This window comes from Cucurbita moschata, unplaced genomic scaffold, assembly GCF_002738365.1.
Source record: "Cucurbita moschata cultivar Rifu unplaced genomic scaffold, Cmos_1.0 Cmo_Scf00021, whole genome shotgun sequence".
NCBI classification, from domain to species: Eukaryota; Viridiplantae; Streptophyta; class Magnoliopsida; order Cucurbitales; family Cucurbitaceae; genus Cucurbita; species Cucurbita moschata.
Window position 1 is genome coordinate 3,201,570 of NW_019268537.1, and position 25,531 is coordinate 3,227,100.

A 25,531-nucleotide genomic window follows, 5' to 3' on the forward strand; every position below is an offset into this window, starting at 1 on the left:
CCCCCCCCCCCCCCCCCACCTCAAAATTTAAAATTATTCTTTATTAACTGCCAAGGCAAAGGATCGGCTGCTACATCGTTATTTTTCCAATATACTTTCTCAAGTTCTCTTACTGAAGAGACAAATTTGCAGCTAGGTCTACTGCTTCATGAATGCTGTGTATAAAATTATCAAATCTACCAATCCTGGTGGGACAGACTGGCAGTTAATGGACAACTAGAGGTCCTTAATAAATATTTGTATTACTAGATGAAGAAACAACCAAATACATGATACATCGCAGCTGATGTGTTAGTTTAAAAGCCCAAAATTTGCTTTTTGTAAACTTGCAGCGGTTTTTTCATATACAAGTTATGAAAAGTTTTATGCTGTTAACGTGGACCTCAATAGGAGGAAGCAGATAAAGATTGCTTAGGATAACCTGGTTAATCAATGTGTGGAGAATTGGTAGAAGAGATGACAGAATCTTTAGTAAAAAAGAAAGCGAAAAATACAAAAATGAAAGGAAATTATTGAAAAATCTAGATTCAGTGCTTCTCTTTGGTGCTCCATTGCAATGTCTTTTTGTAAATTCACCCCTTTGTTATTAACTCGAAATGGTGCACTTTTTTATAAGCCCCACAGGAGTTCATACTTTCTATAAGCTTTTCGCCAACTCGATAAAAGGTTGTTACACTATATTGTATGCAGAAGGAGCCAATAATTATTTCCCCGATTTCATACACTATATGCAATAGAATTCTCGTGGAAATAACTTAATACACAATAAAATAGAATACTAAGATTTATCAAAAGAACCTGATATTGTTATCACGATTAGACAAGAATCTTCCCAAGATATTGATTGCAAGTACACGCAAGCCACCACTATCTTCTATACTCATAATAGTTTCAACGCATTCATATAGGATAGCATTCCCTGAATTTTTGTTTGATTCAGTTTTTGTTGCCACCTAAGAAAAAACACGTCAAATTAAAATAGGAAACAGAAAGGAGAAAAACTATCAAGTGAAAGTCACAACAAATCAGTGATGGGCAGATACCAGTACGAACTAGAATAAAGTAGAACAGCTATAATATGGGCAAAATAAACAAAATCTTGGTGAAATAAATTTTAGCAAAGAAACAAGATTGGACTCACCATTGCAATTTTATGAGAATATTAAATTATAAAGCTACAAAGTAAGAAGGCAAAGTTTTTCTCCCACACGATAAGAAAAAAAAATGCAATAAAATCAAACTAAGTTTGATAAGATGCTGTCTAATTCTACGAAGAGCATAAATAAAGAAACTTTGCCGGATGCTTCCTCCCAAGATACAAGGAACACTTGGAATAAGAAATGAAAATAGGCAGTAGGCCAGAAAGAGTACATCTGAGATGTCTATTTTCTACAGTAAAATAACCTGCAATATGCTTGAAAAAAATATGATAGTAATATATAGGCTGCCATTGTAACTGGCTAAAACTTACCTGTGCAAGTATATCATTCATGCAGTCACTAGCATCTGCATCTCCCTGACCCAAGACACGCAAAAATCTAAGCATCCGGATGTGAAGAAATGGGTCCGTTATTCCGGCAATATCATACTCAGGGGCATATGGACTATTAACCAAATCCTTCAGTGTCTTGACCATGGCCTCTGTTGACTTCTATATGGAAGTAAAATACAATTCTTCGTTTAGAAACAAAGTCCAAGACCATATCTCCATCATTTCAATGTAATATGAATCATTGTAGCATACCAAAAAAAACTCATCTTTAAAATTACTGCATTCGTAAACTCTTTATATAAATTAAACTACTGCGAGAGTCACGGAGAACATGAGCTGCAGCTTACATTTGAAAATAATAATATGAAACAGTGCTTACATTTAAAAATAGAACATAAGAAACAGTATACTAAATTCAGTGTTAGAATTCATTGAGCACTGCAACCATATAGCCATAATCAACAAGTTGGCCTTTTCTTTACTGATAAAATCAATTAAAATGTGTGCTGATTAACTAAAAAGTTCAGAAGAGAGATTAGAATTTGTTGGCTGCAGTTAATGTAGCATAAATGAGACAGAGTGAAATGAACCACGATAAACAATTCAACACCACGTCCAACATTGTAAAGGAGTACATACTTTTAGATGTCATCCAGCAAGAACAAAATATATCAGCAGTCTAGGCACAGTCAATCATCAAGATCAGAAGGACATGAACAAATCATGCATGTGAACTAACAAAGGCACAGTAAAATACCTTTCGAAAATATTCAAGGGCTTCTGAGCTGTGTTTGCAAAGCTCTGTACACAGTTGAACTCCTGTTATCATAACCCCATGGTGCTTTTCTTTCAGTAAGGAGGCGGCAGGGTTAACAAAATTTTCTGCAAGGTCTGGTACTTTCCTTATAATCCTAATTGAACACAATGCTGCCTGCACTCACCATCGGGTGCTCTCAAGTTATAAGAATAGAACAGATTAACAGCAACAATAGAACATTTCTGGTATTTGAGAAAATCCCAAAAAAATAAAAATAATAATTAAAAAGAACATTTTTCTTAGTTAACTTTATGAATGACAACAGAAGCAGTGGCATTATAGAAGAAAACCATATAACAAGTTCAAAATATTACAACCAAACCAAGTCTATTTCATAAATATGGAAGACATGTTTTTTCTTACAGAAATTATTCTAATAAATAAGAAAAAAATCACCAAACATGAATTACTAGAACAAAATAACATTTATCCTCAAACAGTGAAAGTGGAGCTTTATACCATTCACCCTACTTGTAAATCAGATATAATTTTTAATTAAAGCATTGCAGATTACAACTTGCAACACTCACTTTCTTCCTAATGTTTGGATCTCGAAACTGTAACAATCTTTCAACTTCTGGTGCAAGATCACGAGCCATTTCAGCTGAACAAATATTTCCTAAAGCACAAAGAGCAAGTCCTACGATATACTGGTTTGAGTGGTTGAGATCTCTGAGAGCAATTAAGGTAAATACAAAAGCTTAAAATCTGGCTTCTTAAATGTCTATACAGATAATATACCTAAAATAGTTTTCTGAAAAATGAACTTCCAAGAAAAATAATCGAGATTTAAGGTTAATAATGTGAAAATGATGAAAAATGGATACTGTTTTAATGAGTTTGTGACCAACATCAGCACTTCTTGTCTTTCATCTAGAAGTAACATGAGACCAAGATACCCAATTCTCTTTTCTGGAAAACCAGCAGATGCAATCAACTTCAAGCATTCCATTTGACCAAAATGCGTGGGATAACCAAGCATATGAATGAACATGAGCTTCGCAAGGTTTCGATGCCTATAGTCATGATCATTCTCGTCGATGGAAGCTCGAATAGCAGCACACTCTTTTCGAATTACTGCACGCTCCTCAGCTGCAGTTTTGCAAGCACGAATGGCCCGAATCATGTCCCTGTATTAAAGCATCAAGTTATGATCATATGATAAAGATAGTCTTTGAGTAAAGATGAATACAAAAGATAGCAATGCATCAGATATCTCAACAATTTACTTCATTTGCTAATTTTTTTTGTTTTTATAAGAAACAAAACTCTGCTTCATCTACTAATTACAGGCCAGTAGGTGAAGCTCAATGTAAAGATATGAAGAAACCGGAAGAAAAAAGAAAGATTTATAATTAAGAAATCAAAGTATCACCATCTGCATAGTGAACAGTAAGAGCACAGTTAAAATCTTAGGGTGCAAAACATTAAGACGCACAAAAGTTTCTTTTATTTGACAGATATTTCAGAATGTATTGCTAGACTAGAAGCTTAAAAGGCTGCTAATCCACAAAAATTATCACAAATTTCACGCATCAAGCCAGAACAAATACATAAAACTCTTCATCCCTTCCCAAGACTTGGATCAGAAGAAAGCCTCGTTGCTTTTTTATATAAAAGAATTATCGTTGCTAATTGTGCGTGGATTTTATAATCTGCGCCCAATGTAATAAATATTTTTACTGCAAACTGGGAGAAAGACAACCGAAAGAGCTGCAGAAGTGTGGCAATTCATTGTGATGGTAACAGATATCCATTAAATGATGGACGTCGAGAAGTAATAGACCGAAGAATTGCAAGGTACATAACCACTGTGGGAGTGATAATTCAAAGAACACGCTTTACTGCTTACGCATAACTACCCATGTATTCGAATAACTGACTCAGTATTCACCCTACACCTGGCCCGTTTCAAACTTATTGACTGAGGCCACAAATTAAACCCAAGAAGAATGACACTAGTTATCAATTCCTAACATAAGAAAATGCAGCTTCAGCAGCAAGATTCCCAAGTCGATACACAAAAACGCACACTCCTTGGTCACGAATTACCTAATTACGCAAGAACTCCATTCTGAAACCCATAAGAAAGCGGAAAATTGTGCAAAAAATAACAGCTGGAACAAATAAGAATTGTAACAGTAGAAAAGTAATATGCGAAAATGGGTACACTGCGCTTGGAAGCTAACCTGAGACGCGTCCCTGAGGAGAAAGGATTCATGATTGAGTTCAAATCGAACCTCCAAAAAAGGTATCCAAGATCGGAATGAATACAAGAAGCAAGGCGTAATTAAGCAGAGATGTGGAGATTATGCAGCGATTAGAACATTGTGACGAAGAAATCCGAGATCCAAACGCGTTTTGGAGAGATCTGGAACGGGGAGTAGAGAGAGTTTGGATCTGAAGATACGTTCAAGCTTGTGTCGGGCTCCTCCTTCCCACTTCTGACGAATGCGCCAAGCTCTTCAACGCTGTGATCAAAACTTAGAACATCAAAATAAAAATAAAAATTTAATAAAATTAATAAATTAAAATTAAAAATAATATATATATAAATGAATTGAAAGCACAAGGAGAATATTTTTCCCTTTTTTCTTTTTTTTTTTCTTTTTTTTTTTTCTTTTCTAACGAGTTTTCATTCACGAAAGTGGTGGGTTAATTAGATCAAAGTTTAGAGTCGATCTTGAGTGGACAAATCTAACACAAGTCTTGTCTGTATGTATATATCATACACTTCGTCGACTCTAAATACAACGACCAACTTTTAGTATAACTAAACGACACGTAGTTTAGATATCGCTTTTATGTTAAATGTGTTAAATAAAATAAATTCTTGTGCATGCCTCTCGTAATTTTTCCACAATATTATTAAAGAAACAAAATATCTTCCCCTGAGAATTTTGTGTTATCTCAAGTAAAAAAATAATAATAAATAAATTTTTTTTTATTACATGGGAGAGATGTATTTAAATAATTATTGCTTTAAAAGTATTATATAGCAATTCCAGTAACTTAAAACATTAGGCTAATCTAACGAGTTTTTATTCAATGCACAATGATCGCATTAAAGAACTATCTCCTTGAGGATGGTAAAAGACAATCCACGGCAAATATTCTTATTACGCGAATAGATCCTGTTCTAGTAGCTCCAAACAAATTATGCACACAAAAGCAAGCTGCAATGTATCATTATGCACACAATAAATACAACTCATAAAGCTTTCAACCATAAGAAGTAGATTACTACTACTACAACAACTAAAGAATCACAACACCACCAAAAAATGAGCATCAAAATCAAGCATTTTATGCAATGCGGCCAAGAAAGAGTTCCTCCTATACATGTTAATGCTACCCCTCCTCCCCCCCACCCCCTACTGTATAAAACGCGCCACTAACGACATCGTGGGCGTTAGAAGTTAATAAATGATGCTGTTGTTATTATGTACAGAAGGGAACTCTAGTTGTTGAGGATATTGACGAAAACACCAATGTCGCTCTTCAAGTTGATAAAACCGGTTCTCAAGTGCTGGCTGATTTCTAAGAGGCAGAAAACTGCATCAGCAAGGCCTTACACCGTGAATCAAGTTGTCGGACCATGATGACCAAATCTCCAAATGGAAGTCTCATAGAGGATCCTTTGAAAGAAGCCGACATTCTTGTGGTGAACATGAGAGAATGATCATCCACTACCTCCATCATCAACTCGTATGGCTTCCACCAAATCCTGTGTAAGAAGAAGCAAGCAAGCACTTTGATGGTAAATGGTTTTCCTATTCAAAAAACACTCTCAAAACAAACACGCATTTGTGGTAGTTGCCGAGATCTTGGACATGACGAAGAAGCGAGGCATTGCAGCAATCTTACGACATCGGAAGTATCATCGAGGTAAAACTTTGCCTTGCTTGGCTTTCGCCCGACAGTGCAGGCAAAAATTTCTGGAGAGGAAAGCAGTGAGGGACTGGACACGGTGCTTAATATGCTCTCAAACATATCTTCATCTGATCTGTCATCTCCAATGCACATCACAAAATCAGGTGGTCTTCCACTATCTACCATCCTCGACAGAACCTTTTCTGCGACCAGCCCTTTGCTTACTCCCTGCGAGTAACAAACAGCTCAAGAAGATATTCCACAGGATGTAGGATAATTTGATAAGATAGATAAGGTTAAAATAAAATAAAAAACCTGTGGCTTCACTTCAACAATATGCTGGCCCCTTTTAACGACGGCTGGTTCATTGGCAAGTACATTTTCTAGATGGTTCAGCAACTCCTTAGCTTGACAGGATCCGAAGTCCGAATCGGCATCTTGGTGATGCCAGACTAAAGCACTCTCTTTGGGTTCTATGCTCGACCCATCTGTTGCTTCCATGTATAATCTCATCACTGGCTCTACAATTTTAATCCAATCCAGATCAGAAGACAACGGACTGGTTTCCCATTCTGAAGTTCCACCCCACCTGCAAAAGGTAAGAAGCTTGAAAATTCGACCCCAAGAAACTTGCACTACAAGAAGCTAAACATTAATCGAACATTTTAATCAATTACCTTATGAAGTGCCCATGTTCTGCTGCAATCCCCAACAACTCACAAGAGGCAAACCACTCACCTAAAGAACTTCTCCCCCTCCCACTAACAATGAACACAGTATTACAGGGATCATTGCAAAGCGTAGTCAAGACAGAGATAATTTCAGGGCTCGGTGTCTTAATTATAGAGCTCTGTGGAATGATAGTGCCATCGTAATCCAAAAATATCGCCCTTCTATGAGTTCTTTTATAAGCCGAGACAATGTGATCAATTGTTAACTTCCTAAACTCAGGAGAAAGGGAAACAACTCTAAAACGCAGACCCAAACCAATTCCCCAGCACCGTTTACTATAGTGATCTTGACATGCTCTGACTAAATCTTGCATAAAACTACGAGACCAATACCCTATATCGTGGGTACTGACATATCGATAATGTTTCTCATGCCGCAGCTGCTTCTCGGACTCCTGCATGGTCATGGCTAGTTCCAAGGCATCGGCAACAGCATCAATGTCCCAAGGGTTAACCCTAATGGCTCCACTTAAAGAAGGCGAGCAACCAATAAACTCAGACACTACAAGCATACTCGTCCGTGGGGAACCAATTTGTAAGCCCATAGCCTCATCCATAAGAGGAGTTCCTTGCCTACAGACAATATACTTGTATGGAACCAAATTCATACCATCCCTTACAGCACTCACTATGCAGCATTCTGCTAAAGCATAATAAGCAGTCTTCTCAAAACGTGGAACAGGGCGGTCAATCAGAATTACTGGTTTGTAGTTATTTGAACCGTAAGCTTCATTGATCCTTTCAGCAGCCGCGTAGGTTTCCTTCTGAGCTTCATGAACGTCTTTCCCTGAACCCCTTGCAGGGTTCACTATTTGAACTAGGATTATTTTGCCCCGCAACTCAGGACGTTGCCGTAAGAGCTGTTCCACAGCGAGAAGCTTCAGGCTTATACCCTTGAAAATGTCCATGTCATCAATACCAAGTATTAATTTCTTCCCCATGAATTGATCTCGAATTTCTCTGACTTTCGCAAATGTAGATGGAAGATTCATCACCGATTCCAGCCGACCCATGTGAATGCCTACAGGCAGAATTTTGATATATACCGTGCGGCCATAATAATCTAGTCCAATATGTCCCCGCTTAGATTCATAGTCCAAGCCCAACATTCTGCTGCAGCATGAGAGGAAGTGGCGAGCATAATCAAACGTATGAAAACCAACTAAATCACAGTTTAATAGGCCACGGAGAATCTCATCCCGAACTGGTAAAGTTCGATAGATTTCTGAAGACGGAAACGGGCTATGCAGAAAAAATCCGAGTTTAACTCGATTGTAACGCTTCCTCAGGAACGTTGGAAGAAGCATCAAATGATAATCATGAACCCAAACAGAATCTTCCTCAGAATTGATGATTTCCATCACCTTGTCAGCAAATAGTTTATTCGCAGAAACATAGGCTTGCCAAAGCTGCCGATCAAAGCGATCACCGTGCTCTGGGCACATGGGTAGCATGTAATGGAATAAGGGCCATAGCTGCTGTTTACAGAATCCAAGATAAAATTTCTTCTGTAGATCGTAAGGAAGAAATGTAGGCACACAGTTAAAATTGTCGAACAACTTCTGACCAACCTCTTCCTGTTCGTTGGCGTCGATTTCAACCTTGAGGGAACCTATGTATATAACCTCCATCTCAGGTGAAAACCCATCCTTTAGCTGCAATAAAATTGAATCCTCGTCTAAACTGAAGCACCATTTGCCAGATTGACCATCTTTTTTAGCTTGCAAGGGCAACATATTCATAACTATGATTTTCCGCTCACGGCATACAGATGAAGACTCCGAATCCCCGTCATTACTCCCATAATCATCCAATTCAGAAATAATTCCAGGAACAGTCATTACCCGTGGCAAGGACCTAGGCATACGAGGGACATCCAGTAAGTCTCCAGAAGCCAGGCCCAAAAAGTTTGTGGGTGATCTTGATGCCATGAGTTTCCACTATTTTTCCTCGTAGTGGCCAATCATACGGAAGAACCAGAAGACAAAAACTTGATCTGCAAGTAAAGTGCAAGTACCCTCAAACCTACATAAAGGGCAACAAAAATTCACGAACTTTATGTTAGATCAGAAACTCTGAGCACCCAAGTAGAAAATCAAGTAGGGACGAACTATATGTGCTAGAAAACTAGAATCGATATCTAACAAACAATTACAACATCCAGAGTGGAGTTGAAAGGAACCAAATCAACCACAAACAGCAGAAGGACATAGAAGAAATTATTCTAGCTAATTATTATCAGAAACGAGATGATTCATGGATATGTAACAAGATATATATATATATATATATATATATATATATATAAGGGAACGGAACCATAAAACGAAACAATTGAAAAACAAATTTTCTAAAAGACAGTGATGTTTCACAAACAGCAATACATGGCAGGAAGTTCTTTCTAGTTCTAAGCAGTTATGTTGGACAATACAATCCTATCGTAGCCACTCGGCATATAGTACTCCTGCAATGCAACGCGTATTACAGTTTCTTTCAAAATAGATAAGGATCGTCAGGGAGAAGCTTAGCCGCCCAGACAGCAACAACGAATGAATCCCTAATACAGGCAAGCCGCAGGCTGGAGGCATTCATTACCCCAACAGTAGCACATAGCTATTGATGATTTCAATTATTCACTCGAAGTCACTTCGTGCTTACATTTCTTTGTCACTCTGTCACTCATTTCCAAGGCAGTCTTATTAAAAAAAAATGTGTAGATATATGGCAATTGAAAACTTTCTCGCTGGCAGATAATAATGCATGCATTAACTTTACTCTTCTGGAATAGGGAGAAAAGGGAGAACAGACAAGCTTCCAATCGGGAATTTCAAATCCAATTAAATTCTGCCAACTACTTTTTCCAGCTATACGCACAGTAATCTGTCCGATCCACCAATAAAGTTTATTTGAACGAAAAAACCAAATAGATAAATGTTGACGATCGTTAATAAAGAACATTCAAAATAAATCAAAACGAAGGTTTATCTATAACACCTGTAAACAACGAAATCACGAACCGTGAAGTAAAGCTTTGCGAGTGGGGAGTGTGACCGTCTGTCCGTATTCGCAAAGAGCAAAAAAAAAACAACGAGAATGCTAAGAAAGGCACCACTCAGTATCCACATTTCTAGATCTCAGTGTAAAAGAATACAATCACATCAAGAACAATCCGAAAATGGAACTAAAACCAGAAATAGTTTTAAAAGGATGAGATAAACTTACAACCCACTGGACTACAATTTGATCAAACACATTTCCCATCCCAACGAACAGATAACACAAGGAAATGAAGAAGTCGCATATATATAAACAAAAAATCATTTCCTAAACAGAAAACCGAAAAAGAAGACAAAAAATCAGAATTCGACTACCGTATTGAACGCTTCCAAGTCCGTTTGGCTGGCGAGAAACCACGAAATGACTTGGAAAGAAGAATGAGAAGAAGGAAACGAATTTTGTACGTATTCTAAATTGAAGTCGCAACTATGGAAAAAAGATGAAAGAAAACCCATCTCAACTGAGCAAAATAATAACGTCGGGCCAAATGAAGTACAAACCCCATCTGGATGAAACAATTAAAAACACACCCGCACAGAAAACAACAAGAAGAACAAAAAGAGCTGAATCGAATTCCGTTTTCTCCTTCCTACGTGTTCGTCGACAACCAGAGGGTCTTAAAACAGAGTCATCCAGAAAACGACTGAACCAAAGTCCATCCACAGATCAGAATACTCACAACAGAGACGAAAACTCACAGTTAAATCGATCGGAGGACAGCAAGAGAATCGACGCTGATGAAGGCGGCTCCAGAAGGAGAAATTGAAGAAGGAAACTACGGTTGGTTGATCGATCATAAGAGAGCGTAAAAATGAAAAACAAGAAAAAAGATCGGAGGTAGAATGAGGAGAACGGTATAAATACAGTTTATCCAGAAGAGAATTGTTATTATCATTAGCTCAGCCCTCGCCCGGGTCTCATTTTTTGACCAACCCTCTTCCTCTCGGATTGGCTTGCAAAGATTTTCATCTCATGCCTAAATTACCATATTACCCCTCCACCTTTTTTGTACATATTCTTTTCCGATAAGATAATATCAAACTTTTCTTCTTCTTTCTTTTTCTTTTTTTTTTAATTCATATTTTTTTATCCGAATATAAAATTACTTAAAAATATTATTTGAGTTTTATGAATTTTTTAAATTATTAATTACAATTAAAAAATTTAAACATAATTCAAAAAAACAATTCGATAGCCCAATCCAATTTAATAGTGTATTTTCTTAGTCGAGTTGGATTAAGTTATAAACTCAATTACGGCTGTTCGAGTAAGAGATTCAACCAATCTACAGGTTTGGGTCGTTTTTTATTTTTTACTTTACATTTTTAATATCAAAATTATAATTTAATATTTAACTTATTACAAACTTGAAGGGATAATATGAAAATATATTTACAATGTAATAGTAAAATATTATAATGATCCAGCTCGACTCAATTGTTTTAAATAAAGATAAAAATTAGATAATAATTTATTGGAATTTAAAAATTAGGGTGAAAAAAAAAGGGAATTGGAGCGGGCGGCGAGTCTTTATTTTTTATTATTTTTTGTCTCTCTCTTGCCTTTTGGAGGAGTTAAAATAAAAAACATTATCTTCCAATAGTGTATTTCCACACCTTTTTTAGTAATTTGATATTTGAAAAACCATATAATAACAATAATAACATTATAAATAAGTGATATTTAGGTCAAATATTGATAAGCCTCCTGTTAGGTCACCGTTTAAAAAAAAGGTGCTTTAATCCCCCAATGAAAATTCTAATTATAATATTAGTATTATATGATATTCAATACCTTTATAATCAACCCTAGCTACTAAAATATACCTAACTAATAAACTTTATCTTATAATTTTTTAATATATCATTCTAGATACTTCCATTACTCACGCCCAATTGTTATATTAAAAAATAATAAATTTTAATATTTATACCAATCTTTTATTTTGAATAATAATTATTATTATTCAAAATAACTCAAAATTGTTTTACTCAATTTCAGTCACCGAACCTTTTTAATTAACCAAATAATAATAATTATAAATTTTATTAAATATTGTTTGTTTTGATATGTTACGTATGGATAAGTTTTCATGTCATTAAAAGGAATGTTACACACTACTCAAAGCCTCCCCTTAATCGAGGCTCGACTCCTTTCTCTAGAGCCCTCGAACAAAGTACGCCCTTTGTTCGATACTTTAGTCACTTTTGACTACACCTTCCTTCGAGACTCACAATTCTCTGTTCGATATTTGAGGATTCTATTGATATAGCTAAGTTTAGGGCATGGTTACTCACTTCTCAAAGCCTCCCCTTAATCGAGGCTCGACTCCTTTCTCTAAAACCCTCGAACAAAGTACACCCTTTGTTCGACACTTTAGTCACTTTTGACTACACTTTCGAGTCTCACAATTCTTTGTTCGATATTTGGGAATTCTATTGATATACTAAGCTTAAGGTATGACTCTGATACCATGTTAGAAATCATGACTCTTCATAATGGTACGATATTATCCATTATAAGCTCTTATAGCTTTGCTTTGGGCTTCCTCAAAAGACCTCACAAGATACTATTCCTCACTTATAAACTTACGATAGTCCACTAAATTAACCAATGTGGGACTCGCTCCCAATGATCAACTACATGCTCGGTGTGTAACTCTAATACCATTTGTAACAGTTCAAACTCACCGATAATAAATAATCATCGGTCTCACTATTTTAAAATACGTCTATTGTTAAGAGAAAAATTAATTAAAACTTCTTTTAAGTTAGGTGTAAGCTAATCTTATAATATATTAAAAATACAAAATTAAATAAGACCCGAGTACGAACTATATCTTATAATTTATTATAACTAATTAATCAATTGATTTTTCTACTTATTGTGTTTTTTTTTTTTTTTTTTTTTTAATAATGTAATTATTTAATAATTAACTTTGCTTAAAGGAAAACCTCGTGTATTATAATAATGATTAGAGATAATGATAAGACAATGGAACAAGATTTGTTGTATATTAATCACATCCGCATGCTAAACCATAACCGACCTTTCATAACCTCAAACACTAAAAGACCCATTTTAATATTATTAAAAATAAAATGGCCATTTAGAAAATGTAATTATTTTTACTTTATGTCCTTTTATTTCCGCCAATTACAACAAAAGTCCTTCAAATGACGGCGATATGGTGGGTATTAATTATTTGAATTAAAACAATTATTTATTTACTTGTACGAATATAATACATATTTTTTATTTGTTGATTAATTAATGGGAGAGATTAAAATAATATTTTGTTGATTAGGAGTTTCCACGTAGGCAGCCACGGTGCGAGCTTATCAGAAGATTAGTCATCTTTTGTTGGATAATGATGGGATATGGCGGTATTAATGTAATGAATGATAAAATTGACGGTTAATGTTTGGGTCACTAATAATGGAATTATGGAATGGATAATATCTGGAATTTGAAGGAAAATAATAATTAATAGAGGGATAATATTGTAAATGAATGGAAAGACGAGGGTAATTGGGTAAAATAACGTGGGGATCCAAAGCGTGGGAATTTTAACAAAGACAACTGGAAAACGCAAGGCACTGGGGAGGATGAATCTGATTGGTAAAATAACGTTTTTTTAATATATTTTATAGATAATAATTAATATTTTTATAGATGACTTTCTATAATTGTTTGTAATTTATTAAAAAAATTGCTTAATTAATAAAAATTATCTCAAAAAATATTTCTAGATAGTTTTTAAAAAAAGCTTTTAGATTTAAAAAAGTTTTATTAATATTCTTAATTAAAAAATAACCTTCATATGATATTAAAGTAAATTAAATAATTTGAAGATAATTCATTGACGTGGATGGATAATTTTGTCTCTATATTAATAGTAATTTTAAACTTTTTTTTTTTTTAAGTTAAAGGATGTTTGCAAAATAAAATAGTAACGATTTTTTAAAAAATTGAAGAATATATTTTAGACAAAATATAAAATTTAAAAATATTTAAATTAATTTATCCAAAAACAAATTGATAATGAAGGAAATGAGAGTGGCAGATAGGTAAATAAGTGGATGTAAATGGGTTTTTATCCTATAAAAATTTGGGGAAGCTCGGAGAGGATAACATCAATGGGACAGGGAATTATAGGCACCTCCTTTATTTTCTATTATTTGTCGAGAAAAGAAAAACTTTTTATTTATTTATTTATTTTTATTATTTTTATTTTTTGGGTAAAGATGCCAAGGAGAGGTTTAATTTCGATTTTTGCCCTCCTGGTCCTGGCTAAGGCTGTCTGCTGCCATTTTCCTCGTCCCACACAACATTGTACGGAGAAGTTCGCCACGTGTAATGTTGACAGAGGATCCGGGCCCACTTGCCTCGTAGACCTAACTTCGAAAGGGAGTAGGACCCACTCGAGCTTTAAGGCTCCATCCTGGAAAACACACCCAATGGAAATGTGAAAGCCAGGGGAGGGGCGGTCCGTATCCGAGAGAGAGGAGATAATGGACCACATGTGGGAGTGGAACATGTGCACTCCACGTGAGGGAGTTCCGGTGTTTTTAAATGTTTATTTGATGTTTAAATTTTTTTTAAAATATATGATATTTTATTTATTCATTGTTTTTTTAATTTGTCTTTAATTGATTTTTTTAAAATTTTAAAAATTATAGATTTGAAAGGAAATACCTAATTTAGATAAGTTTTATTCATTTATTTTTCTTCTGAAACGATAAAAATTAAATTAAAAAAAATAAATAAGAATTAAGGCCGCCAGTCTGCCACCTCCAATGTGGGCCAGCCACCAGTTCACATGGTCAATTGCGTGTCAAAATAATAAACTTCTATCCATCTCTTAAATTTAAAAAGTTATAAATATAAAAAGTTTGAAACTAAATTAATTAAGTGATTTTATCTATTATCCTTTTTTTTATATCTAAAAAGGAAAATTATTGACATAATAAATAATATATATTCATAATTTAAATAAGCATCAATTTATCATTCTCATCTCGTTAGATGAGTTACTCTTACACTCCTTCGTCAAGTGATTCATATAGTCAGAATATGTTCTGTCAATGGCTCTCGCTCCAGACCTCTTGTAAAAATAGGATTGAGCACTCTCGATTTTGGAGCTGACTTGATTATTAGAGAAAGGGTTTTTTTTTTTTCTTTTAAATAGAGATGAGTAAGGGAGCCTCGGATCCTCCAAAAATGGAATGAGTTCGCAATGACCACTAGGATCGACCTCAACAACATTGACTGCTATTTTTTTATTGGTGGGTGTGAACAATGTTAACTATCAATGAAGAGGTGACATCGTGCTCAGGAAATTCAAGCAAAAGTCCCCCCAAGCCCGAGGTTACCTCAGATCTTAGAGTGACACTGAATCAATGCCTAGAACAGCCCAATCCGCCCTCTAGTTAATTAACAAATCAGTATGTTTAATTGGAATTAAATGTTGGATTAGTACCTGAATATAGAGTTGATGAAATTGACTAATTGAAGTTTCTATGCTTTTTTCATTATTTTACAAAGATATTACAGCTTTGTATACTCATATCTATGTACATGGGAATCTGGTATTATGGTCAGGAACTAAACAAGATACATCATGCCCACCTCAAGGGTTGATGATGAATGCGATAAACCTGCAGGGAACTCAGCTTCTCTGCTGTTCTTCCTCAAGAACTCGTAAACGAAGTCGATCGACACCCTTTTCAGCATGCTCGATCCTTGTTTTGCTTTCATGTGTGACCGTCCTAATATGTAAGCTACTCCTCCTTCTCTTGCTTCCATTAGCTCTTCTAATTCTTCCATTGCATTCGTGTTCATTTTCGGGCTCTCGGGTAACATGAACCGCACTCTTTTTCTCAATTCAACTGGACCGGGTGACCTTATTTCCCTTGTATCTGAACCTCGGTACAGTTCTTCAGAGTCTTCGTCGTTACCGGTCTCGGCCACGGCCATCTGAATTCTATCTTCGTGTGTAGAAGATGATGTCCCAACCATTGACATCTTTTCATCACCTGCCTCTGCAGTTCCTGACCTTATAAACTTTGCTATGCTGCATAGAAGATCACTCTCGAACTCTACGTCGTCTTTGTGAAAATCTCGATACCCGTATCGCACAATGCACCTATAGAGTCTGTATTCACTCGTACCGATACGACCAATAAGAAACCGTTCCTCTGGTCTAACGTGTGGCACTGGGACATACTTGATGCAAAGGAACACAAGGACTTGATGGAAGGCGGGAATGTTGGTGACAAAGTGGGTGAAGATACCCGGGATTCCTGAAACTAGCTCAGTCTGTACGACACCGATCCCACGGACTCTCACAATGCCTAAGCTGGGACCGACGCCGAGTAGCCAGTTGACAGAAACCTTGTTTTGGAGCTCAAATTCAAACTTCCTTAGAGTACCATAGTGCCAGACATACATGACTATGAGGAATACAATAGAAATTGCAATGGGAACCCAGGCTCCTTCAAGAAACTTTGTAAGAGAAGCAGAGAAGTAGAGAGATTCAATGGTGCCAAAAAAGAAGATGAAGCCTATAGCAAGAAATACACTTCGGTGCCAGCACAGAACGATAACAAGCGACATCAAGCACGTAGTAACAAGCATCACAGTTATCACTGCCAAACCTGAAGACGACGTTTCGAAACAAGAGTTTAAGCTCAAATTATGTGCAACAAACGGACATTTTATACGACCCTTTCGAGAAACATACCTGAGGCGTGGCCCAAACGCTTGGTGTCTCTGAAACCTATGGTAACAGCCAAGCACAAAAGCATCAGAATCCAATTAACCTCCGGGATATAGATCTGACCGTGAACTTTTGAGGACGTATGGATGATTTTGACTCGAGGAAAACAACCCAAAGCCGAGCACTGCTTTATAATAGAAAACGTTCCGGTGATTATAGCCTGGCTGCCTACTACTGCAGAAAGCACAGCAATTATAAGGACAGGCCACCTCAATTTATCTGGAGAAACAAAAATTCCATTAGCCAACTAGCTCCCAATCAATAATATGTCTGAGAGAACCTTAATGTGGAAGCTAATCTTAAGACCTACCAGGCACAGATACATAAAACCCAATTAGATGATCATTTGGAGAGGGATGATGTTGAGACAGATAGGCAGCTTGCCCCATGTATGCAAGGAGGAGAGACGGATAAACCATTAAAGTGAAAGCGATCTGCAAGCGTTTTAAGACATAACAGAAGTTAGAAAATTGGTAGACACGAACTGTAACGGTCCAAGCCCACCGCTAGCAGATATTGTCTTCTTTGAACTTTCTCTTTTGGTGTTCTCCTCAAGGTTTTTGAAACGCGTCTGTTAGGGAGAGGTTTCCACACACTTATAAAGAATGTTTCGTTCCCCTCTTCAACCGATGTGGGATTTCACGTAAACAAGGAACACTTCAGAAAACCAGAACACAAACGTTTTCTTTTGCACTTAAAAACACTTTTTAAACATTTAGAAAGTCAATCCAAATAGACTGTGGGAGCAAGTTCATGCGAGAGGATACCTTAGACACAGAATTTATGAAAAATGGGCTGAAATGCGATGGGTAACAGTTAGAAATTCATGAAACAAGTTACTGCTGTATGAGATCCCACGTCGGTTGGAGAAGGGAACGAAGTGTTCTTTATAAGGGTGTGGAAACTTTTCCCTAGTAGACGCGTTTTAAAAACCTTGAGGAGAAGTCCAAAAAGAAAAGCCTAAAGAGGACAGTATCTGCTAGCAGTGGGCTTGGGCTGTTACATGGGGAGTTCATTGAACAGATAATTGAAGGAAATTCTCCCCATCATCGATCTTCAGTTGCACATTGATCGAACAAGCAAGTTAATAATGCGATTCATGAGATAAACATTCGAAGACGAAGGTATCAGGAGAAAGTAAACATATTTGCCTTGTAGTATGTAGTAAACCAACATGAACTACAAGTCTTGGGCTACACACCAAGGAGAAAGAGAGCTCAATCGATATGTCATCGAAGAGACATGAACTACAGACATGAGCTCAATCGATATGTCATCGAAGTCTAAAGAACGAATGGTGGTAAAACATCCTCCTATAGACTTGCTACCATCATTAAAGCTTGATCAGAAACAGATAGCAGTGAACAAGAAGAAGAATAGAGCACATAATCAACTGTGGGGCGTCCAATCAAAGACACTTTCCGAAAGAATTATCATGTCGTTTACGAGAAAGCTCTAGCTAGTAGACGAGATAGACCAATATTCGAAATCGTACCTTGATTGACAACTGTGAAAAATGCCCAAGGTCAGCAAACATCGCCTCCGAGCCTAGCAAAATATAAACAAACACGTTTCTGATTAACAAGGGAATGGCTTTGGTTTGTAAGGGCACAACATGATAAACCAAACCAAATATGTGAAATTTACCAGTAATGCACAACATTATTCCACCAAGTGACATCCAACCTCCTTTCTGGGTTTTCTTGAGAAATTGTAACATGTAACGAGGAGAAATTGCTCTATAAACACCTGGATTCCAGTGAATAATATTGTACAACCCAATGGCACTGATACACAATAGCCAAACTGTAACTATGGGAGCAAACAAGAACCCGATCTTGTGCGTGCCGTAGTGTTGAAGAGCGAACAAGCATATTAGTACGATGCACGCAATCGGGAGTACTATATCTGCAGGAACATCAATTTACATGAGACTACTCTGACAGAGTCCAATATTTGAAAGTATAATGCAAAACTGAAAGAACAGATTGCTCGGTTTGGGTACGATTTCTAAACTCACAAGCTCGAAAATAGTGATATCTACTATGATTTCCATGCTTATAACGAACGTGCGTGGCTAAAAGGGACGAACCCTTTCTTTCTAGTCTTCCACAAGCACATAAACAAAAGCCAAAAACTCCTTTAAGCAAAAGCGGGAGAGAGGCCAAATTTTTCAGTCTCATTCCTCTATCCTGCAAGTTTCTAAATCTTTTCACCCTTCATCTAACTATTCTTCATCATTAAAGTCCAGTCTCTCCTCAGTGGTCCCTTTTTCTCAAACACTACCATCCAACAGTTATATAAGTAGTGGCATGACATGTCCTGTCTAACACAGTAAGCAATTCAATGCAATGGATTCGTAACAGCCCAAACTCACCGCTAGCAGATATTGTCTTCTTTAGACTTTCCCTTTCGGGCTTTCTCTTAAGGTTTTTAAAACGCGTGTGCTAGGGAGAGGTTTCCACACCCTTATAAAGAATGCTTCGTTCTCCTCCTCAACCAACGTGGGATCTCACAAGATCACAACTTGGGATGAGACTTGTCCAGAAGGTCTCCCAAGTATAGCATAGCAATCATTCGTGTTGGCAATTGTTTGTGATGATTGCATAACATATGAAAGCAATCGACGGTGACCTCTCGTTCATAAGAAGACATGTGAAGTCGAATGCTCAAAACAACAATTTTAAACAATAACCAATAGTTTGGACAAAAATTAGTAGATTTCAATGTAGATTCTTACATTGGTGATGCTCTTTCGCCATGGTATGCTCGAGACCAGAAACGGCCGAAAGAACTGACAGATGAATGAAGAACAAACATCCAATTTAAGAAAACCCAAAACAGAAATTGAATCAGTGATGCAGAAAGTTAGCAATGATTACCAGAAATAGCCGGTGTTAGGATGCCATCTCCAATCACCATGCAAGTCCCAATTAAAGCAAGAACGAGCAAGAACTTTTGAAGAACACGACGCTTTTCTAATGCGGATTTGAGTTTGAATCCAAAGCTTTCCAGAGATGGCGGACCAAGAACATTCATCTTGTACTCAGTGAGTTCAGAATCAGCCAATTGGGTATTGGGCAAGGAGCTAACTCGTGCGTGTCGACATAGTAACGAATACAGAGCAAATGTCCCTCCCTCGCCATTATCATCGGCTTTAAGGACAATAAATATGTACTTAAGCAAAGGAACAATGGTAAGAGTCCAGAAAACAAAGGACAAAACCCCATAAATCTCGTCGTTGCTCTGAGTATGATCGATATCTTCTTCTGCAAAAGTGTTCCTATATACATATAGAGGCGAAGTGCCCAACTCCCCATAGACAACCCCAAGACTCTGATAAGCCATCATCAGAACCGTCTTCCATGAATCTTTCTACAAAACGAAAATAGTGAAATCGCTCAAAGATGAAGCCAAAATGCATGCTAGAGAATGTAAACGACTTACCTTCGTATTCTTTTCAGTAGGAACTCCACTTTCTAGATCCATAACCAGAAGGGTCAAGTTGTCATAAGTTGAACAAATCCATTTTCTACTCAAATCTCAAGAAACCCATTATTTTAATGCTCAGACTTGAATAAACAATTCAAACAAAACCCCATGAAAACGAAAATGAAAAACACCCTTTAGAAGATTGGAGAAAATACTAACGACCCACGAGTTTCTGTAACTATTATGAGCGAAATAGAGGGATTTATAGGAAGAACGGACACGAAAAGCCACAGAAATGAAAAAAGAAGACAAACCCTTTGAAAATCAGAGAGAATAATTTGGGTAATCAATAAGAAAGGGACTGATAAATGAAGGGATTAAAGGAGAAGATTCAAGAGGGGTTCATCGTAAGCTCTACTTTATGTCAGAAAACGAAATTTGCAGTGTGGAGCAATAACACCCACTTGGGTTTTTCTCAGAGAGAGTCAAAATGGTTGAAAGTGGAAAAGGAAAAAGATAAACCAACCGCTATTCTTCAACGCTTCTCTGCAATTTTGCAAAGAAGAAGAAGAAGAAGAATTCGGAGTACATTCCTTTTTGTCTGATTTTGGTGAACAAATGGCATTGAAAATTTGGTATGAATCTGTTTATTTACCAGAAAAATGAACTCGGTGAATTCGGGGCCGAGTTGACTCCACGTCGTGGTGATACGTAACTGACAGAGAAATTCTGAACATAACCATGCCAAATTCTCAACCACCGATGCAGACTGCGTGAAGAACAGTTATTATTTCAATCAAAGTTTTGACAAATGGATTAAAAAAAAAAACTTGAATCTCTTTGCATAACGCTTTTTAATTCAAGGGGTTTGTTCTTTAAGATGTTCTGCCAAAATTTTCCATTGCAAAGTCAAAGTTTTAAAGCAATTGTTCATGAATCAGAACTGAAGAACATTGAAGGAGATAATTTGTTATTGATTTTAATGATCATCTCTTGGGTTTTGCTCGAACTGAGAAATTTGGATGTATTCTTGTTTGAGATCATCCCTTTCAAGTGAAACGCTTTTTAGTTTTGGATTTTTCAATGAAACCAAGTTTCAGGGGAAGACCTCCATCCCCTATGATTTTAATAACCTTACCAATCGGATATCTATTATTTCAATCCCAAATAGCTCAACTAAGTGTCTGAAACATAAGAAGTTCGAATTCTTCCATCCCAAATATCGTGAAACGAAAAACGTGTTTACTCAACCTCGAGCTATAATCCATCATTCAAGGAGAACTACATTGGCTAATTAAAAGAATGATCATACGTTTATATATAATGAATACAATCTCCATTGGTAGAGACATTATGGGAAACCAAAGGTAAAGTCACGAGAGCTTATTCTCAAAATTGACAATATCATACAATTATTAAGTTTTGTGATTCCGAACATAGTATTAAACTTATACCCTTAACTTAGCTATATCAATAGAGTTCTCAAATGTCGAACAAATAAGTTATTAGCCTTGAAAGTGTAGCAAAAAATGACTCAGTGTATTTTTGTTTGAAGGCTCCATAGGCCTCAAAGGAGGTTTTATGACTTTATGACCGTACTTTGTTCAAAAGGAGAATTGTTTATGATAGTTGGGAGAGAGTCTCACATTGACTAATTAAAACTATATTCTATAATTAATATGTCAGTTTATAAAACACCGAAACTATATAGTTATATTTAAAATATTTTGTCATATTTTCTGAACGACATGTTCTATTACGACTATCTCCATGTTGGAGCCAAGCCTTAAAAATATTAAACTATTTTTCACGCTAACCATATCCACACGTCCAATGGTACGTAGAGTTTTTAGGTAATTAATGAAATTAATTCATTTGTATATGAGCCAAGCAAATTCATAGAGTTGATTTAACTGTTCCACCAAAAAAAAAATGTAAATATAAATAAATTTACCTTAAAAATTCATTTCTTTTTTTTAAACCTAAGAGGTGAAAATAATTTATAAATTACCTTCACAAATCATGGGTTGGAAAGAGTAGGTAAATGGTAAAAATCGATGAAGAAAATACAGTTTTGAAGTGGTAAAAGTAATTTTGATGGTTTGGTGTTAAGTTGGTGGGAGGACAGGGTGCGTGTTGAGTGGGGCCTTCTCCTTTTGACTTGTAAATTTCAACCTCCTTGTTTCTATACTTTATGTATTTATTCAATTTAAATGGGTCCAATTTTGATTTCAACAAAGATTGAGGGTTCAAACATAAAAAAAAAAAAAAAAAAAAAAAAATAATTAAATATGTAACACCAAAATTATTATTGAAAAATTACCGTATTATAAAAAATACTCGATTAAACCAGAAATATTCAACCCCACCACTAACAAATATTATCCACTTTGGCCTGTTACGTATCGTCATCGACCTCATAGTTATAAAACGCATCTGTTTGAGAGAAGTTTTTGCACGTCTATAAGAAATGTTTCATTCCTCTCTCTAACGAATATAGAATCTCACAATCCCACCTCCCGTGGGTGTCAGCATATTATATAAAATAACTGAAAATAATTTTATATTAAAATATATTATTTTCAAATTAAAAAGTATTTTTTATAGTTTAATGTTTTAATTTCATAACTTAAAATAGTAAATAAATCTTTTTGTTTTTAAGATTTGTAATAGTCAACTTTTAAAATATAAAATAACTTGAATATTGTACTTATTTAATTTATTTATATTTTTTAAAAAAATCAAAATTTCCCTATTTTAAAATTTAAATTTATTTAAATTATATTTTAAAACCCATTTATATTAAAATTAAGTAAAGTCAAATTAATATGCTTTTTCTTAAAGTTTCAATCTATTTTAAAGAAAAATTAACGCGTGGATGTAATACTACCGCATATTAAATTAGAGATTAGGTGATACCATTTTCACAAAGTCGAACTTTAAAATTAATTAATTTTTTTCATTTTTATAACCATTTTGTTTCGAGGAAGTAAGTTCGATTTTAGAAATTCATCAATTTCGATCCATTTTCAACCACTTTGAAAACTTTTATAGCAACGCTCTATTTTTTTTTCTTTAAATATCTAAAGAACATTGATACCATCGAAGACTTTTAACTTATTTGAGAATTTGTATACAAATATAGAAGTTTCAAAACATAGTAAAAAGATTTTACTTTGTATAACAGTAAATTCATCGCCTCTGTAAACTTTTTTTTTACCAATCTCGAGCAAGCCAGTGAGTTTTCTTACTCGAGAGAGAAATTAGCTTTGTAATTTACGTCACTAATTAAAAGCCATTTTGTTTACACGACCTATCTAATTACCCAATTATGGTCATAATTTAATTTGGTATCAATAATCTTTAAATTTTAAATTTGACCATTCCGTGTTATTAAATTAATACGTAATAGGAACCTGAAATTTGATTAATTTAAAAAGATTATTAACCTAATATAAATAAGTTGAATCAAGTATTATATTTTATATTTTAAATCAGAATCAAATTGAAACAAAAATTTAAAAGATTAAGTCCCATTAAATAATTATTATGTTTTATAAAATTAAGTATACACCACGTTTTTCACCATTCTTGCAAATACATTGAACCATGATTAAAATTAGGTTTTTATTTTATTGGTAACTTTTCAAAATCGATTTAAATTTTGTAAATGTAAAAAAATAAAAATAAAAAAATAGCCTGAAATTAATGTTTATGAGTTAATATTTCGAGAAAAAAATGAAAAAAGAAAATAAGTGACCTAAATTAATAAAAATATTTACAATATTTTATCTAAATTTTTATTTAATAATAAGAGTTTCATGTCTCTAACGATCCAGATATTGAATAATCTGTCCATGGCAGAGACAGAGAGAAATGGACCAGGCAAGAAAGATAACGCCATATGCCAACTATCTTTAACCTATCAAACACTTCCCTACAAACGAACTATTATTTTTCTCATTCAAGCCTTTTTATCCTTCTTTTTTAACTGGATGAAGGTGCTTGACGCTGTTCGAAGCTAAGGGACGTTTCATTAAAAAGGAGAAATGCGCATAGGATCATATCGCTTGATCATCCTATAAAGAAACTATTTGTTTGATAAAATATTATTCAATATTAAATTTTTTATTAATATTCTTTCAATATTAAAAAAATTAAAAGATATTAATAAAAATTTTGAAAGAATTTTTAAAAATATAAGTATTTTTTAAATAAAAATATTAATAATTTTAAAGATATTTTTGGATTTCTTACTTGATCAGGATCCCAGGAGTGCCCCAATCAAAAAGTGGGCGATAAGTTATCAGAATTGGTCAAATATCGAACAATTTATTTTTGGGCAATAAAGTTGCAAATTCCATTATTCCAACTTTTTTTTCAATAAATAAATAATAATAAAATCAATAAAATAACAAAGCCTTTTGTTCCGACCAAACTTGATGTCACCGTTCAATCAGGTTCCCCTTTTCTTTTAAATTTTGCTAAGCACGTGTCTCGCAATACATATTTTTAATATTTTTTTAAATCCCAATCCTTAAAAAAAAAAAAATATATATATATATATATATATATTTTTTTTAAATCACATTCAAACTCAATTTCTAGAAATTAAAAAAAATATATTATATAATTAACTTTAATTCCTTCACGGAGTTGTTTTAATTAACTTTTTTCAATAAATTACTTTTTGTCACCTCATTTATTTATTTATTAATTCATACTTTTAAATGTTCGTTTCTATGGAAGGTTCATAATCTTTTATATTTTTTTTAATGTTTTAGATTAATTTATTTGGGATTTGGCAAAAAAAAGCAAAGCTAGTAGGTTGGCCATCGTCTTCAAACACGCCGTCAAGGTGAGCTCCACGTATATGGATTGAGTTAATTGAGCTCTTTCGTACCCGTCTAAAAATTTAGATTAGTTGAATTGATGACTCGAGCAATTTGTATCATAAAATATTAGTTATTCGTTATACACGTTAAATTAATAATTAAAAAAAGTTCAATCAGCCATTCGTAGTTTGAATTGGTTAGATTATCGGATCATATGAACACTTTTAAACTTAAATTGTGTGTCGTGTTATTAAATTTTTTAAATAATAATATATCGAATTTTGAAAAGTTGTCTATAGTTTATAAATTTAATGCAAGTCCCACGTATTATTGTTTTTTTTTAAAGATTATTATACAAAATAACAGACAATTTTATTTTTCCACCCTCCAACCGTAAACATAGACCAAAGTACCCCTACAATTTTGCAACAACGGTCAAATTAATTGACCGTGAGTGAGAATCAAATAGTAATTTAAGAATTTTCCAATTTTGTTCAACATATTTGAAATGAA

General features: G+C 34.8%; 3 protein-coding genes across 7 annotated transcripts in view; all 3 read right to left on the minus strand.

The window, feature by feature from the left end:
- Positions 1 to 4,800, minus strand: part of LOC111458493 (AP-1 complex subunit gamma-2-like) — a 17,092-nt gene extending 12,292 nt beyond the window's left edge. Inside the window, exons 1-6 of one of the 2 annotated variants that reach the window (XM_023101201.1) lie at positions 4,499 to 4,800; positions 3,137 to 3,439; positions 2,840 to 2,981; positions 2,250 to 2,423; positions 1,472 to 1,651; positions 799 to 953 (exon numbers count right to left, since the gene is read on the minus strand). In XM_023101201.1, coding sequence (XP_022956969.1) covers positions 799 to 953; positions 1,472 to 1,651; positions 2,250 to 2,423; positions 2,840 to 2,981; positions 3,137 to 3,439; positions 4,499 to 4,530 — 986 coding nt within the window. In that variant the 5' untranslated portion in view covers positions 4,531 to 4,800. The remainder of the gene's footprint in view (positions 1 to 798; positions 954 to 1,471; positions 1,652 to 2,249; positions 2,424 to 2,839; positions 2,982 to 3,136; positions 3,440 to 4,498) is intronic. The other variant, XM_023101202.1, reaches the window with a different exon arrangement.
- Positions 4,801 to 5,466: 666 nt separating this feature from the next.
- Positions 5,467 to 10,889, minus strand: LOC111458411 (probable alpha,alpha-trehalose-phosphate synthase [UDP-forming] 9). Of its 4 annotated transcripts, none has more exons than XM_023101060.1 (4): positions 10,669 to 10,889; positions 6,860 to 8,938; positions 6,498 to 6,771; positions 6,087 to 6,410 (listed from the first exon to the last, which is right to left on the minus strand). In XM_023101060.1, exons 2-4 carry the CDS (start codon positions 8,842 to 8,844, stop codon positions 6,087 to 6,089), a joined length of 2,583 nt encoding a protein of 860 aa, XP_022956828.1. In that variant the 5' UTR covers positions 8,845 to 8,938; positions 10,669 to 10,889. The 4 variants fall into 4 exon arrangements, with proteins under 4 accessions (XP_022956832.1, XP_022956828.1, XP_022956830.1 ...); XM_023101062.1 differs by lacking the exon at positions 10,669 to 10,889 and adding an exon at positions 10,285 to 10,656; XM_023101061.1 differs by lacking the exon at positions 10,669 to 10,889 and adding an exon at positions 9,908 to 10,261.
- A 4,589-nt stretch (positions 10,890 to 15,478) lies between these two features.
- Positions 15,479 to 20,941, minus strand: LOC111458181 (potassium transporter 6-like). Its single transcript, XM_023100684.1, has 8 exons — positions 20,199 to 20,941; positions 19,634 to 20,126; positions 19,492 to 19,545; positions 18,399 to 18,659; positions 18,247 to 18,299; positions 17,062 to 17,185; positions 16,716 to 16,970; positions 15,479 to 16,629 (listed from the first exon to the last, which is right to left on the minus strand). Exons 1-8 carry the CDS (start codon positions 20,238 to 20,240, stop codon positions 15,578 to 15,580), a joined length of 2,334 nt encoding a protein of 777 aa, XP_022956452.1. The 5' UTR covers positions 20,241 to 20,941; the 3' UTR covers positions 15,479 to 15,577.
- Between the last annotated feature and the right edge of the window lie 4,590 nt (positions 20,942 to 25,531).